The following is a 14593-nucleotide window of genomic DNA, read 5'->3' as shown; positions in this document are numbered from 1 at the left end:
AAATGTCATGTTTGCTGTTAGCAGCAGTCATTCCTCTGGTTGTCACCTTCCTGGATGTTTTCCAGGCTATTTAATATTTGAAAACAGCAGAAAATTGATGCTTTTTGTCTGGTATTTGGTGGTTTTTTTGGTCTGGTTTTGTTATTATTTAAAACACACTTAAAGTAGCAAAACCTTCATTGAGTCTCCCAGAGCTGTGTACGCTTCTTTTGGTGATAATTTTAATTTTAATCACATTTTGGGGTCACCTAGACAGGATCTTAAATCTTTGTCCCTCTGTTTGGGGTGACTTTGTACAGAATCAGCTCTTTTACCTTGTATGGCCACGATCAGCAAAGTGTGAAACATCAGTCCTGGGGTGGCTGATCATGGACCAAAATAATTCCCTGCAGTAAAGTTTTTTGGCAAAAACATAAACAAAAGTGTGATTTTTGTTACTTTAGGATCTGATGGATTGGTCTTCAGTGGCAATGATCCATGTGCTGCCGTGGATTATTTGAATTTAATTGCATTTATTGTGTTCAGCACTTGTGGTGTCCCTGGGATGAGCTTTGAGGTCCCTTCCCACCCAAACTGCTCTGGGATCTGGGATTTGGGACACTCAGAATCCATCCCCAGGGATTTGGATGGAAAATGGGGAGAGAAAAGAGAGGAGAAGGGAAGGGAGACCCTTCATGGTTTCCTGAGATTCCAAGTGAAGCCCCTGGGTCCATGAATGTCTTGGGGAGGAGATGGATCCAATGTCAGCCTGGGAGAGCTGGGAACGTTCCCCTGGGGAAGGGAAGGGTCCAGGGAGAGCTTCCAGCACATTCCAGGGCCTGCAGGGGCTCCAGGAGAGCTGCAGAGGGACTGGGGACAAGGCCTGCAGGGACAGGAGCCAGGGAATGGCTCCCAGTGCCAGAGGGCAGGCATGGATGGGATCTGGGCAATGAGGAATTCCTGCCTGGGCTGGAACTGCCAGAGCAGCTGGGGCTGCCCCTGCATCCCTGCAGTGTCCCAGGCCAGGCTGGACACTGGGATGGAGCAGCCTGGGACACTGGGAGGTGTCCCTGCCATGGATGGGGTGGGATGAGAATCTTCCAGGTCCTTTCCAACCCAGCTCTTTCCATGATTCCATGGACCCTCTCCCAGAATTCCCACTGCTGAGCTGAGGTGGCTCCCTGAGTGTGTCATGGACAATGTGGGATCTTCCAGGCTCCTCTCTTGGTTTAATGTGCCCTCAGAATTTCCAGAGCTCACAATCCTGGGTATTTCATCCCTAATTTCCTTGATTCTGGAAAACCATTTTGGAATTTTCCATTCTGTCAGCAACTGGCATTCAGCTCGAGGGGTTTCTGATGTTCCTTTAATATTTCCTTGCTCTGTGGCAGCTCCCCAAAAGGTTCATCCCAGGTACTGGGATTTTTCCTGACTAAGGCAGAGAACAGTTCAGGATCACACCCAAATGAAATGTAAATTTGGGCTGAACGTCAGAAAAAAATTGTCTTCATAAGGTTCTGGAATATTTGATATTTTTTCCTGTCATTCATTAGTTCGAGGAGGGGATTTCAGATATCATTACCATCATCATTAAGGCGTTGCTGCTCTGCACTCCCAGTGCCTTCTGTTTCTTTTAATGATCCTTCAGAAGACATCTGAGAAGCAGGAGGCAGAAGAAAGCCTTGGGAAGGCAGGAGTTGTAGGTTTCTAAATCAATCCACGCAGCTTTTTTAGGTTTTATGCTTTTTATCCCACACTTCCAGCTTAGGTAAGACAGTGCTCACAGCCAATTAAGTTGTGAGTTAGAATGAATTAAATTTCCTGAAATGAGGCGCTTTTCTGTTTTTTTTCTTTTTTAATCCAAATGACTGTCATTTACCAAAAGCTGCTTCATTTCCCTGAAAGTGCTTTTCTGTCTAAGGGGAATGCTTAATTGCAGCCACAAATCACCTCAAATGCTTTTATAGGAGGATAAAACAAGTTGAAAATTGTGCATCGTTTCAAAAATGCAGGTTCTGAATTCAGGATAAGGTGCATATTTCTATTTTTTTTTTTTCCCCTTGGCTGCTCTGTTGAGGAACTCCATCCTCACTGTGACATCTCCTAAAAGTGTCCTTCAGAGCAGGGACATCCCTAAAAGCCTTTTTTTAGGATTTCAGGCAATTCCCAGGAATATCTACAAGAGACCATGATCCAAAATTTGGTGACACCCCTCAATTTGAATTTTTATTCAGACAAAGCATTTTTGTATTTTGAAGTTGGGACAGAATTGATGGTTCTGCAATCAGCCTGGGAGAGCTGGGGGTGCTCACCTGGAGAGGAGATCCAGGGAGAGCTTCCAGCACATTCCAGGGCCTGCAGGGGCTCCAGGAGAGCTGCAGAGGGACTGGGGACAAGGCCTGCAGGGACAGGAGCCAGGGAATGGCTCCCAGTGCCAGAGGGCAGGCATGGATGGGATCTGGGCAATGAGGAATTCCTGCCTGGGCTGGAACTGCCAGAGCAGCTGGGGCTGCCCCTGCATCCCTGCAGTGTCCCAGGCCAGGCTGGACACTGGGATGGAGCAGCCTGGGATGGTGGGATTGGAATGGGATGGGATTGAAGGTCCCTTCCCACCCAAACCATTCTGGGATTTGGGGATCAAGGAGGATTTTTATGGAAGGATTTTTATGGAAGTTGGGGATGGAAAAGGGAAGGGAGACCCTTCCTGGAGTCCTGAGATTCCCAGTGAAGGCCCGGATCCCAAAACTCATTCTTAGAGAGGAGTTGGGGTGGGGATGGATCCAACCCCAGGCTGGGAGAGCTGGGAATGGAGGGAATTCCCTGGAAAGGGAGAGTGGGGTGGGATTTTGGGAAGGGATTCCCAGAGCAGCTGGGGCTGCCCCTGCATCCCTGCAGTGTCCCAGGCCAGGCTGGACACTGGGACTGGAGCAGCCTGGGACACTGGGAGGTGTCCCTGCCATGGATGGGGTGGAATAAAACCCTTGAGGTCTCTTCCAACCCAAACCATTCTGGGATAAATAACTGAATTCTGGGATAGCTGTGGGTCAAATTCCCTTTTTTTTTTTTTTTTTTTTGACACATCAAAGTCCCACGGATGGCTCGGATGAGTGACAGAACGTTTCTGGAGAGGGCTCCTAGGATGTATTTTTTTCCATGCTGTTAAATACTTTCTTGTTCTGGATTCTGTTGGGAAAAGGCAGCCAGCAGCATTTGAAATTGAAATAAATAAATAGCACTTGAAATTGAAATGAATAAATAAATAAATAAATAAATAGCACAGAAATAGGGAATGAATGTCTGCCGGCTCCTTGGTGGCACCCAGCACTTCCAGCACTCATTTTCACTTCCTTGGCTTCGGCTGATCCTTTGTTGCCAACCGGGGCTGGGCTTTTGGAGAAATGTATCTGAGATATTTGGGTGTTTTGTGAGGAGGAGGAGAAATTCCGGCTGAATTCTGGTGGGAATTCCTTTGGGAATTTCCATCTCCACATTTCTCAGCAAGAGGAACTGTTGGATAAAGGGCGTGGAAAATAACCCCAAATTTGGCTCATTTGGAGCCCTGGAAAGAAGTGAAGTGCTCACACTTCTGCTCCATGGCAGCCAGAATTCCCAATGGACACAATTCCAGCTGAAATTCCCAATGGACACAATTCCAGCCAGAATTCCCAATGGACACAATTCCAGCTGAAATTCCCAATGGACACAATTCCAGCCAGAATTCCCAATGGACACATTTCCAGCCGAAATTCCCAATGGACACAATTCCAGCCAAAATTCCCAATGGACACAGATCCAGCTGAAACTCCCAATAGACACAGTGCCTGCCAAAATTCCCAATGAACACAATTCCAGATGAAATTCCTAATGGACACAATTCCAGCCAGAATTCCCAATGGACACAATTCCAGACAAAATTCCTAATGGATACAATTCCAGCCAAAATCCCAATGGACACAATTCCAGACAAAATTCCTAATGGATACAATTCCAGCCAAAATCCCAATGGACACAATTCCAGCTGAAATTCCCAATGGACACAATTCCAGCCAGAATTCCCAACGGACACAATTCCAGCTAAAATTCCCAATGGACACAATTCCAGCCGAAATTCCCAATGGACACAATTCCAGCCAAAATTCCCAATGGACACAGATCCAGCTGAAACTCCTAATAGACACAGTGCCTGCCAAAATTCCCAATGAACACAATTCCAGATGAAATTCCTAATGGACACAATTCCAGCCAGAATTCCCAATGGACATAGTGCCGCCAAAATTCCAATGAACAATTCCAGCCAAAATCCCAATGGACACAATTCCAGCTGAAATTCCCAATGGACACAATTCCAGCCAGAATTCCCAATGGACACAATTCCAGCTAAAATTCCCAATGGCACAATTCCAGCTGAAACTCCCAGTGGACACAATTCCAACCAGAATTCCCAATAAACACAATTCCAGCCAGAATTCCCAAGGGACACAATTCCAGCCGAAATTCCTAAGGGACACAATTCCAACCAGAGCTCAGCGAGAGCAGCCGAAATTCCAGGGCTGGTTCCTGAGCTGACAGCTCTCTCCCCTCTGGTGATTTTTGGGTTCCCAAATCTGCTGGGCTCCTGGCAGAGAAACACAGGATAACCAAGTGGGATTGGGAATCATGGAAAATAAGAGGGTTTTTTTAATTATAGCTTTTTTTTTTAATTTAGCTGCAGCTAGCCCTAAATTTTCTGTTCTTTCTGTTTTAAAACCTACTTTCCCAGCTTTCTAAAAATCTTCCTACCTTCTCTAATTCCCACAAACTGGTGGTGAAATTCCCACAAACAGGAGGGATGTGACGGGATGACAGGGCAGGAAGAGGGAAGCTGGGAAGCAGAGAGCCCTGTGGGACTTGGTGGCAGAAGAATCTCTCCTGGTGTCACATTTATTCAGGTGACAGTTGGGCTTTGCATCCCTAATTCATGGAATCCTGGAATGGTTTGGGTCGGAAAGGACCTTAAAGATCATCCAGGTCCAACCTCAGCACCTCCCACTATCCCAGGGTGCTCCAAGCCCCATCCACCCTGGCACTGCACACTTCCAGGGATCCAGGGGTAACTCTCACTTCTCTGAAATACAGAAAAAAACCTCATGTTTTCCATTTTTAATCTCTTCTTAATGGAATTCTGAGTAACCCTCCCAGTCCAGGACACAGAGGGTGTTGCCATTCAATGTCCCAGAAGGATTCCTGGTGGAAATCTCACCTGCACCTGGAACTTTGTGCCTCATGCCTGAGCCCCCTGGTCCTATGCCCGGTGGGATTTTGAAGGCTGAAGCTCCAGAGTGGCTGCCTGGGGTGCAGAGCAGTGTGGTGTGGCTTTCACATTCTCTGGAAAAATCCCTTTGCCAAGGGTTTTCTCCTGGGAAGCTGAGAAGTCTCAGAGAAAAAGGAAAACAATTCTTATCTCATTTGCTTCTCCTGTGTTTTGCTGCTTTGGAATGTGGTTGGAGATTGTTTATCCACAGGTGATTGTTCCATTGGTTTCAGGGGAATTGTTTTAATTCATGACCAAGCTGTGTTGGGACTCTGGAGAGAGTCAGGAGTTTTCATTATTATATTTTACCCTTCTGTCTGTATCCTTTCTCTATTCTTTAGTACAGTTTAGTTTAGCATTCTTTAATATAATATATAACATAAAATAATGAATTAGCCTGCTGAGAACACAGAGTCAGATTGATCATTCCTTCCTGCCACGGGGCATCCCAGCAAATACAATGGTGTGGGACTCACTCTGCCTGCTGGAAATTTGGAGAGGTCATCTCTGAGCCCAGAAAATGGGATATCCCAGCTGTCCCCTGAGGCAGTGAAAAGTAACTTGTCCCACTGGATTATCACATCCAGGAACTCCTGGGCCGTTCCCTGCTGGAAGCCACACTCTGACATCCATAGTTCCTTTTTCTTTACCTTTTCTCTGCTCCCATTTCCCTCAGCTGAGATCTTTGGGATGAAATGAGGACTTCCCTGGTTTCCATTCCCACAATCATTTCACCAAGCTATCCTTGAGCATCCCAGCTGAAGGTCTCCCATCCTTATCCTCCAGTTCTCCGTGCCCTGCACGGCTTCATTTTTAATAACTTCCTGCTGCTGTCGAGTTGAAATCTGCTCCCTGAGCTCCTGATCATTTGTTCTTTATCACAAGTGATGCTGAGCAGTCACAAATCCCCCCTCAGTCAGGGCTGCCTGGCAGCTCCCTCCTAATCCCTGATTATTTTATGGCTCCTATCAAGGAAAACAGGGATAGGGTTTGATCCTGACCAGCATTAGGTGAACTCTCGTCTTGTCTGTTCCAAAACGTTAAAACTTCACAGGACACATCAAGGAGAAGTTTTCTGGGGATGAAGGCACGGATCTCTAGGAAGGATCTGGATTGGTGATTAATGCCAGGCACTGGGAAGCAAAAATTCTTGATGCCAGCATTTTCCAGTGCTGCCCTTTAGTGTGTGGGGCACTGGGGAGCACCATCGGGGTGCTGTAGGATGAGGAGATGCCCCTCCTGTTGCAGGTCAGCACATCTGAGCTCTGGGGGTTTGCACCTGGCCATTCTCCTTCTAAAAGGGTTTTTTTAACTTATTTTTCAGCATTTTCTGGATTTTAGAAGTGTTTAGAAGTTGTTCCTGATACTTTGCTGGATGCCCATCGATCCCTGACTTTTAAAATCCAGAAAATGCTCAAAAATGGCTAAACCAAGTTAAAAAAAAAACCCTTTTAGAAGGAGAATGGCCAGGTGCAAACCCCCGGAGCTCAGATGTGCTGACCTACAACAGGAGGGGCATCTCCTCATCCCACAGCACCCCGATGGTGCTCCCCAGTGCCTCCTGCCCCACACACTAAAGGGCAGCACTGGAAAATGCTGCCACCAAGAATTTTTGCTTCACAGTTTGAAGTAAAATTGGATCAGTGTGAGCTTATGAGCTTCTCCTTCCTGCCTGAATGGGGTTTAATAGTAAAATTCACATTTTGGGGGAGTTTTGTGCTCTGTAAATAAACTTATAAAGGAAGAGTGAGAGATTTACTGACAGCCATGAAAGGACACAGTAAATGAGTTCAACACAGTCCCATGACCCTGGCAATGTCCCCTTGAGGACATGAGTGGTGCCACTCAGAGCTGGTGACATCAGCTGTGATATTTCTGGGATCAGCTCCGAGGGGTCTCTGCTCTCCTCCTGGAAAACTCCACTGTTCCCTGTTTCACAAAGCTGATTCCCATTCTCACCCTGTGCCATCCAGGGAATGAAGGTGATTCCCATTCTCACCCTGTGCCATCCATGGAATGAAGGTGATTCCCATTCTCACCCTGTGCCATCCAGGGAATGAAGGTGATTCCCATTCTCACCCTGTGCCATCCAGGGAATGAAGGTGATTCCCATTCTCACCCTGTGCCATCCAGGGAATGAAGGTGATTCCCATTCTCACCCTGTGCAATCCAGGGAATGAAGCTGATTCCCATTCTCACCCTGTGCCATCCAGGGAATGAAGGTGATTCCCATTCTCAGCCTGTGCAATCCAAGGAATGAAGGTGATTCCCATTCTCACCCTGTGCCATCCAGGGAATGAAGGTGATTCCCATTCTCACCCTGTGCAATCCAGGGAATGAAGCTGATTCCCATTCTCACCCTGTGCCATCCAGGGAATGAAGGTGATTCCCATTCTCACCTTGTGCCATCCAGGGAATGAAGGTGATTCCCATTCTCACCCTGTGCCATCCAGGGAATGAAGGTGATTCCCATTCTCACCCTGTGCCATCCAGGGAATGAAGCTGATTCCCATTCTCACCCTGTGCAATCCAGGAATGAAGGTGATTCCCATTTTCAGCCTGTGCCATCCAGGGAATGAAGCTGATTCCCATTCTCAGCCTGTGCCATCCAGGGAATGAAGGTGATTCCCATTCTCACCCTGTGCCATCCAGGGAATGAAGGTGATTCCCATTCTCACCCTGTGCCATCCAGGGAATGAAGGTGATTCCCATTCTCACCCTGTGCCATCCAGGGAATGAAGGTGATTCCCATTCTCACCCTGTGCCATCCAGGGAATGAAGGTGATTCCCATTCTCCCCCTGTGCCATCCAGGGAATGAAGGTGATTCCCATTCCACCTGTGCCATCCAGGGAATGAAGGTGATTCCCATTCTCAGCCTGTGCCATCCAGGGAATGAAGGTGATTCCCATTCTCCCCCTGTGCCATCCATGGAATGAAGGTGATTCCCATTCTCACCCTGTGCCATCCAGGGAATGAAGGTGATTCCCATTCTCCCCCTGTGCCATCCAGGGAATGAAGGTGATTCCCATTCTCACCCTGTGCCATCCAAGGAATGAAGGTGATTCCCATTCTCACCCTGTGCCATCCAGGGAATGAAGGTGATTCCCATTCTCAGCCTGTGCCATCCATGGAATGAAGGTGATTCCCATTCTCAGCCTGTGCCATCCATGGAATGAAGGTGATTCCCATTCTCACCCGGTGCCATCCAGGGAATGAAGGTGATTCCCATTCTCACCCTGTGCCATCCAGGGAATGAAGGTGATTCCCATTCTCACCCTGTGCCATCCAGGGAATGAAGGTGATTCCCATTCTCACCCTGTGCCATCCAGGGAATGAAGGTGATTCCCATTCTCAGCCTGTGCAATCCAGGGAATGAAGGTGATTCCCATTCTCACCCTGTGCCATCCAGGGAATGAAGGTGATTCCCATTCTCACCCTGTGCCATCCAGGGAATGAAGGTGATTCCCATTCTCACCCGGTGCCATCCAGGGAATGAAGGTGATTCCCATTCTCACCCTGTGCCATCCAGGGAATGAAGGTGATTCCCATTCTCACCCTGTGCCATCCAGGGAATGAAGGTGATTCCCATTCTCAGCCTTGTGCCATCCAGGGAATGAAGGTGATTCCCATTCTCACCCTGTGCCATCCAGGGAATGAAGCTGATTCCCATTCTCACCCTGTGCAATCCAGGAATGAAGGTGATTCCCATTCTCACCCTGTGCCATCCAGGGAATGAAGGTGATTCCCATTCTCAGCCTGTGCCATCCAAGGAATGAAGGTGATTCCCATTCTCAGCCTGTGCCATCCAGGGAATGAAGCTGCCTGCCTCTGTGATTCCCTCCCTGCAGCATCTCTCTCTCCCTTTGGAGAGCCAATCTTCCATCTGAGCTCCAAAGGGATCCCCCCAGGGGAGCTGCATGTCCAAAGGTGTCACTGCAGACCCATGGAGCCAACAGGGAGAGGATTTAGGGAGAACAGAGCTCAGATTGGAAAGAAATCATCCATGGGAATTGGCTCCTCAGTCAGTGCTGGGAAGGGAAGCAGCTCCTCTGGAGTGAGGAACGTGGAGGTAGAAAACGATGGATGGTTAAGCAGATCTCATTGAAGGGCTTGGGAATAAGGTCAGTGGTGAGGAATAAAATCATGGAATCCTTGAGGCTGGAAAAGACCTCTAAGATCATCAAACCCAGCCATTGTTCAGCACCAAACCATGTCCCAAGTGTTCTTTGTCAGGGCTGGTGACTCCTTGCCGCTATGGAACACGGAAGAGCACAGGTGCACACTGCTGCTCTCAAGGTGAAGAACAAAAAAGGGAAGTTTATTTTCTGACTCCGACATTTGTAGATTTCCAAAAGTGACAGTGGATTGGAGGGTGGCAGTGCCACCTCTCCAATGGCACTGGACAAACCAACAGCCCAACAAATTTCTCCTCCTCCATAAAAGAATGCAAAACAATGAGTTATTTACAGAAAGGGTGTGAGAAAATTCTCTACAAGAATGTCAACATCAGAAGGCTCAGAAAATCTTAAAAAATCAGGGCGACAACTCCACACTTCCCTGCTCTGCTTCCTGACCACTTCTCAGTGCCTAAAATATTCCTAATATCCAGCCTAAACCTTCCTCAGCACACCTTGGGACAGCAAATCTCAATCCATTATGGCTCCTGACACTCAGTCCCTAATTGTTTTGCAAGGAATACCAATTCCACTGCCTCAGATGTAGTTAAAGACATGACAAGGTAATTTCTGGAATAAACTCCTCCGTGGTAAACCAGATGGCAGCACAGGAATAAAGAGAGTTTGCAGGAGATGGCAAACATTTGGTGCTAAAATATTCCCAGAGTCATCCTGCTGCTCTGCGTGCTCAGGAATGGGATCCTGGGATGGAACAATAAAGGGTGGTAAAAATACACCATAACACAGGCACCCATCACGCAGGAGGATAATGCCATCATGCACAGAAATTGCTTTTTTTCCATGGTTTTTCCTGGATTTTGAGCTGGAATATTCTGTTGTTCAGTTTAGAGGTGGGGGAACCCACCTGTGGGAATCAAGTGGCCACACCCAGGAGGAAGCTTGGCTTTTTGAAGGGATTTGTGGTGTCTTGGCTTTTTTAATGGTGATTTCATTTTTATAAGGACATCTTCCCAGCACATCCCAAATGGAAAAGCCAAATTTTTTTATAAGGACATCTTCCCAGCATATCCTACATGGAAAAGCCAAATATTTTTATAAGGACATCTTCCCAGCTTATCCCAAATAGAAAAGCCAAATATTTTTATAAGGACATCTTCCCAGTGTGTCCCAAATGGAAAAGCCAAATTTATCTACAAGGATATCTCCCCACAATGTCTTATATGGAAAAGCCAAATATTTTTATAAGGATATCTTCCCAGCATATCCCACATGGAAAAGCCAAATTTTTCTATAAGGACATCTTCCCAGTGTATCCCAAATGGAAAAGCCAAATTTTTCTATAAGGATATCTTCCCAACATATCCCAAATGGAAAAGCCAGATTTTTTTAATAGGGACATCTTCCCAGCATGTTCCAAATGGAAAAGCCAAATATTTTTATAAGGACATCTTCCCAGCTTATCCCAAATGGAAAAGCCAGATTTTTTTAATAGGGATATCTCCTCACAATGTCCTATATGGAAAAGCCAAATTTTTTAATGAGGACATCTTCTCAGCATATCCCAAATAGAAAAGCCAGATTTTTTTAATAGGGACATCTTCCCAGTGTGTCCCAAATGGAAAAGCCAAATTTTCTTGAATGAACAAACAGGAATTGTGCCTGGGATGTGGATTTTCTCTCATTTTATCTATGCTTCTCCAGCAGTTTAGTGTTTGTTTCACCAATTGTTTGTATTTTATCTTTTTCTTTTTCCTAAAGCTGCCTTGTGGAACTTTTCTCCTCTTCATTCCTCAAGGTGGGACAGTCCATGGTCATTCCCACACTGCTCGTGTCTGAAATGTTGGGGTGGCAAAGGCAACCCCAATAATCTAAAGCATCCTCATGCTTTAATTACAATTGATTTAATTTAATTGCTCCTTCCCCTTTGTGTGCCCCAGGTTCATCCAGGAGATCGAGCTGGCCATGGAGCTGGGCCCAGCCAAGCAGTGCCCTCTGAGGGAGTTCCTCACCATGTACATCAAGAACATCTTCCTCAGCCAGGTCCTGGCCGAGATCAACAAGGAGATCGAGGGCGTCACCAAGGCCTCGGACCCCCTGAAGATCCTGGCCAGCGCTGACACCATGAAGGTGCTGGGAGTGCAGAGGCCTCTGCTGCAGGTGGGAGCTGAGGGACATCCCTGCTGTCCATGTCCTGGTGGTGTATCCAGTAGGGAAAAATGTGGAGCTGCTGGAGCAGGGGCATGGAGCTGCTCCAGGGCTGGAGCCAGGCTGGGAGAGCTGGGGGTGCTCACATGGAGAGGAGAAGGCTCCAGGGAGAGCTTCCAGCACATTCCAGGGCCTGCAGGGGCTCCAGGAGAGCTGCAGAGGGACTGGGGACAAGGGATGGAGGGACAGGAGCCAGGGAATGGCTCCCAGTGCCAGAGGGCAGGCATGGATGGGATCTGGGCAATGAGGAATTCCTGCCTGGGCTGGAACTGCCAGAGCAGCTGGGGCTGCCCCTGCATCCCTGCAGTGTCCCAGGCCAGGCTGGACACTGGGATGGAGCAGCCTGGGATGGTGGGAGGTGTCCCTGCCATGAATGGGGTGGGATGGGTGGGATTTAAGGAGAAGGAATATTTTCATGTGTGTCTCCCTGAGAATTTCTGGGGACACCTGCCAGTCACAGAGCTGTGCCAGCAGGGCAAATACCCATTCCAGGAGGAGCAGGGATGGGATCCAGTCCTCCCAAGCACGTTGGTGATTGATGTGGAGCCCCACAGCTCCCTCCATCAGAAAAAGCTGTGAGGAATTTGGGTTGGAGATGGAGCATTTGGAGAAGTCTCCTTTGAAACCTTTTTTAAACTCCAGTGATAAAAGCAGCAAGTTGTCACCCCAACTCCACGGGGAACAGAACAGTGTGGAATTGCACCCCAAAATTCTGAATTTCCTGTTTTGCCTGGGACTGCAAGGAATGGCCAGGCTGTGGGGCTGTGCCTCAGTGCTGTGCCCAGCTCTGGGCACTGGGGAGGGCACACCTCAGTGCTGTGCCCAGCTCTGGGGGCACTGGGGAGGGCACACCTCAGTGCTGTGCCAGCTCTGGCACTGGGGAGGGCACACCTCAGTGCTGTGCCAGCTCTGGGGGCACTGGGGAGGGCACACCTCAGTGCTGTGCCCAGCTCTGGGCACTGGGGAGGGCACACCTCAGTGCTGTGCCCAGCTCTGGCACTGGGGAGGGCACACCTCAGTGCTGTGCCCTGCCCTGGCACTGGGGAGGGCACACCTCAGTGCTGTGCCCAGCTCTGGGCACTGGGGAGGGCACACCTCAGTGCTGTGCCAGCTCTGGGGGCACTGGGGAGGGCACACCTCAGTGCTGTGCCCAGCTCTGCCCCCCAGCTCGGGCAGGCCCTTGGCACACTGGGCAGGGCCAGAGGGGCAGCGAGGCTGGAGAGGGGCTGGGAGCACAAACCCTGAGAGGAGCCCCTGGGGGAGCTGGGGGTGCTCAGCCTGCAGCAAAGGAGACTCAGGGCTGCCCCCAGCCCTCCCTGCACTCCTGAAAGGTGCCTGTGCCCAGCTGGGCTGGGCTCTGTCTCCAGCAGCACTGACACAGCCAGAGCTCACAGCCCCGAGCTGGGCCAGGGCAAATCCAGGCTGGAGAGCAGGAAAAAGCTTTTCCAGCAAGGGGGAGAAAGTTCTGCCATGGCTGCCCGGGGAGGGGGTGCAGTGCCCATCCCTGGGGGTGTTTGACCAGCCTGGATGTGGCACTGGGTGCCAGGCTCTGGCTGAGCCCTTGGGGCTGGCCTGGACTCTGTGACATTGAAGGTCTGTCCCAATTCTGTGATTCTGTAACTCTGTGATTACTCTGGCTCTTGGTCATGTCAAGCTCTTTTACTCCTTTGAAGTTATTCCCTCTTTCCTGGGAAATCCTCTCCTCAGGGATGGATAATACTTGCAGAGTCCTTAGGAAGCAGCACCTTTATCCCAGGGTTTAGGTGGCCATTTTCTATCCCAGTGTACAGTTGTAAATTATTATTATTATTATTATTATTATTATTATTATTATTATTATTATTATTATTATTATTATTATTATTATTATTATTATTATTATTATCCACAGGGATCTCATAATGCTATGCAACAATAGGAATAACTGTGTTATTGTTACCTTTTCCAGAATTTCTGATGGTCACCAACTGTGCCTGTCTGGGTGCAGCAGGGCTGGGTTGGTCCTTTCAGAGCCAAAACAAAATCAAATTCCAGAACAGCATTTCCAGAAGTCCCTGGAGGGGGGAACAGCTTCTTTAGAAAGGGGCCAAAATTCTCTTTGCAGGAGCTGAAATGATGTTTGGGGGCTGCACAGAACCCCTGGATTGTTTCAATCCCAATCTTTGCCAGCTGGATAAAGTATGGATACAGTATTTTTTCTGTGGCTCATGGCTTCATTTCTCATGAAAATGTGTTCTATAATATCAATATATTTCCTTAAAGCTCGTTTGGGGTAGAAGACTCAGAGTGGCTTGGAATTTTCTCATCCAGTTCCTACACTTTGTTTCTCTTGATGGATGGAAATTATTTTGAACTGGAATTATTCTTGGTCAAACTGCCTGTGGTCAGGAGGTCTCCCTGTTCCCGACATCAGAGAAGGGTAATTCTCTGAACAGAGAAGAAAAATTGCTGCCTCTTTGAACCAGCTCATCCAAACAGCTCCCTAAAATAATCCTATTGATTTTCCATTAAAGGGGCTAAAAAAAAGGGCTATTTCTGCATGACAGTGCTGGAGCCTGGAGTCTTTGCCCCCATCACCTCGTGGAGATGATGGAAATGTGGGGAAGGAAGCTCTTCCCCTGTATTTCCCTGTTCCTGCGTTCCTGGTTTAACCACTGTTGGGAAGGATGAAAGTTTGGCAAGAAGGTCTCACAGCTATCTGTGCTTGGCAGAAAGATTTTGGAATGTGGAGTCTGATGTAGGAATAGAGATTGCCGCGCTGCTGCGTCGAGTGCACTTCACTCCCCTGAGAGCAGGGGGGGAAGGCGGCCGGGGCTAGCTGGGAGCACAGCAGCAGCTGGGGGCACTACCCGGATCTGTCAGGGACGTCTGGGCAGCACCTTCGGCAGGGCAGCGATATCGAGAGGAGCGGCAAAAGCGGAGAAGCTTGAGAGAAAAGAGGGTCTTAACTCGCCTGGTGCAGTCCAGAGATTTATTGTCTCA

General features: G+C 48.4%; 1 protein-coding gene across 1 annotated transcript in view; it reads left to right on the top strand.

Moving 5' to 3' along the window:
* EXOC4 (exocyst complex component 4) overlaps positions 1-14593 on the top strand; it is a 358837-nt gene that overhangs the window by 256997 nt on the left and 87247 nt on the right. The window contains exon 11 of the mRNA XM_030238605.2: positions 11344-11563. Coding sequence (XP_030094465.1) covers positions 11344-11563 — 220 coding nt within the window. The remainder of the gene's footprint in view (positions 1-11343; positions 11564-14593) is intronic.

The sequence above is a fragment of the Serinus canaria genome, chromosome 1A (genome assembly GCF_022539315.1).
Source record: "Serinus canaria isolate serCan28SL12 chromosome 1A, serCan2020, whole genome shotgun sequence".
NCBI lineage: Eukaryota > Metazoa > Chordata > Aves > Passeriformes > Fringillidae > Serinus > Serinus canaria.
This window is presented reverse-complemented; position numbering and strand designations above follow the sequence as displayed.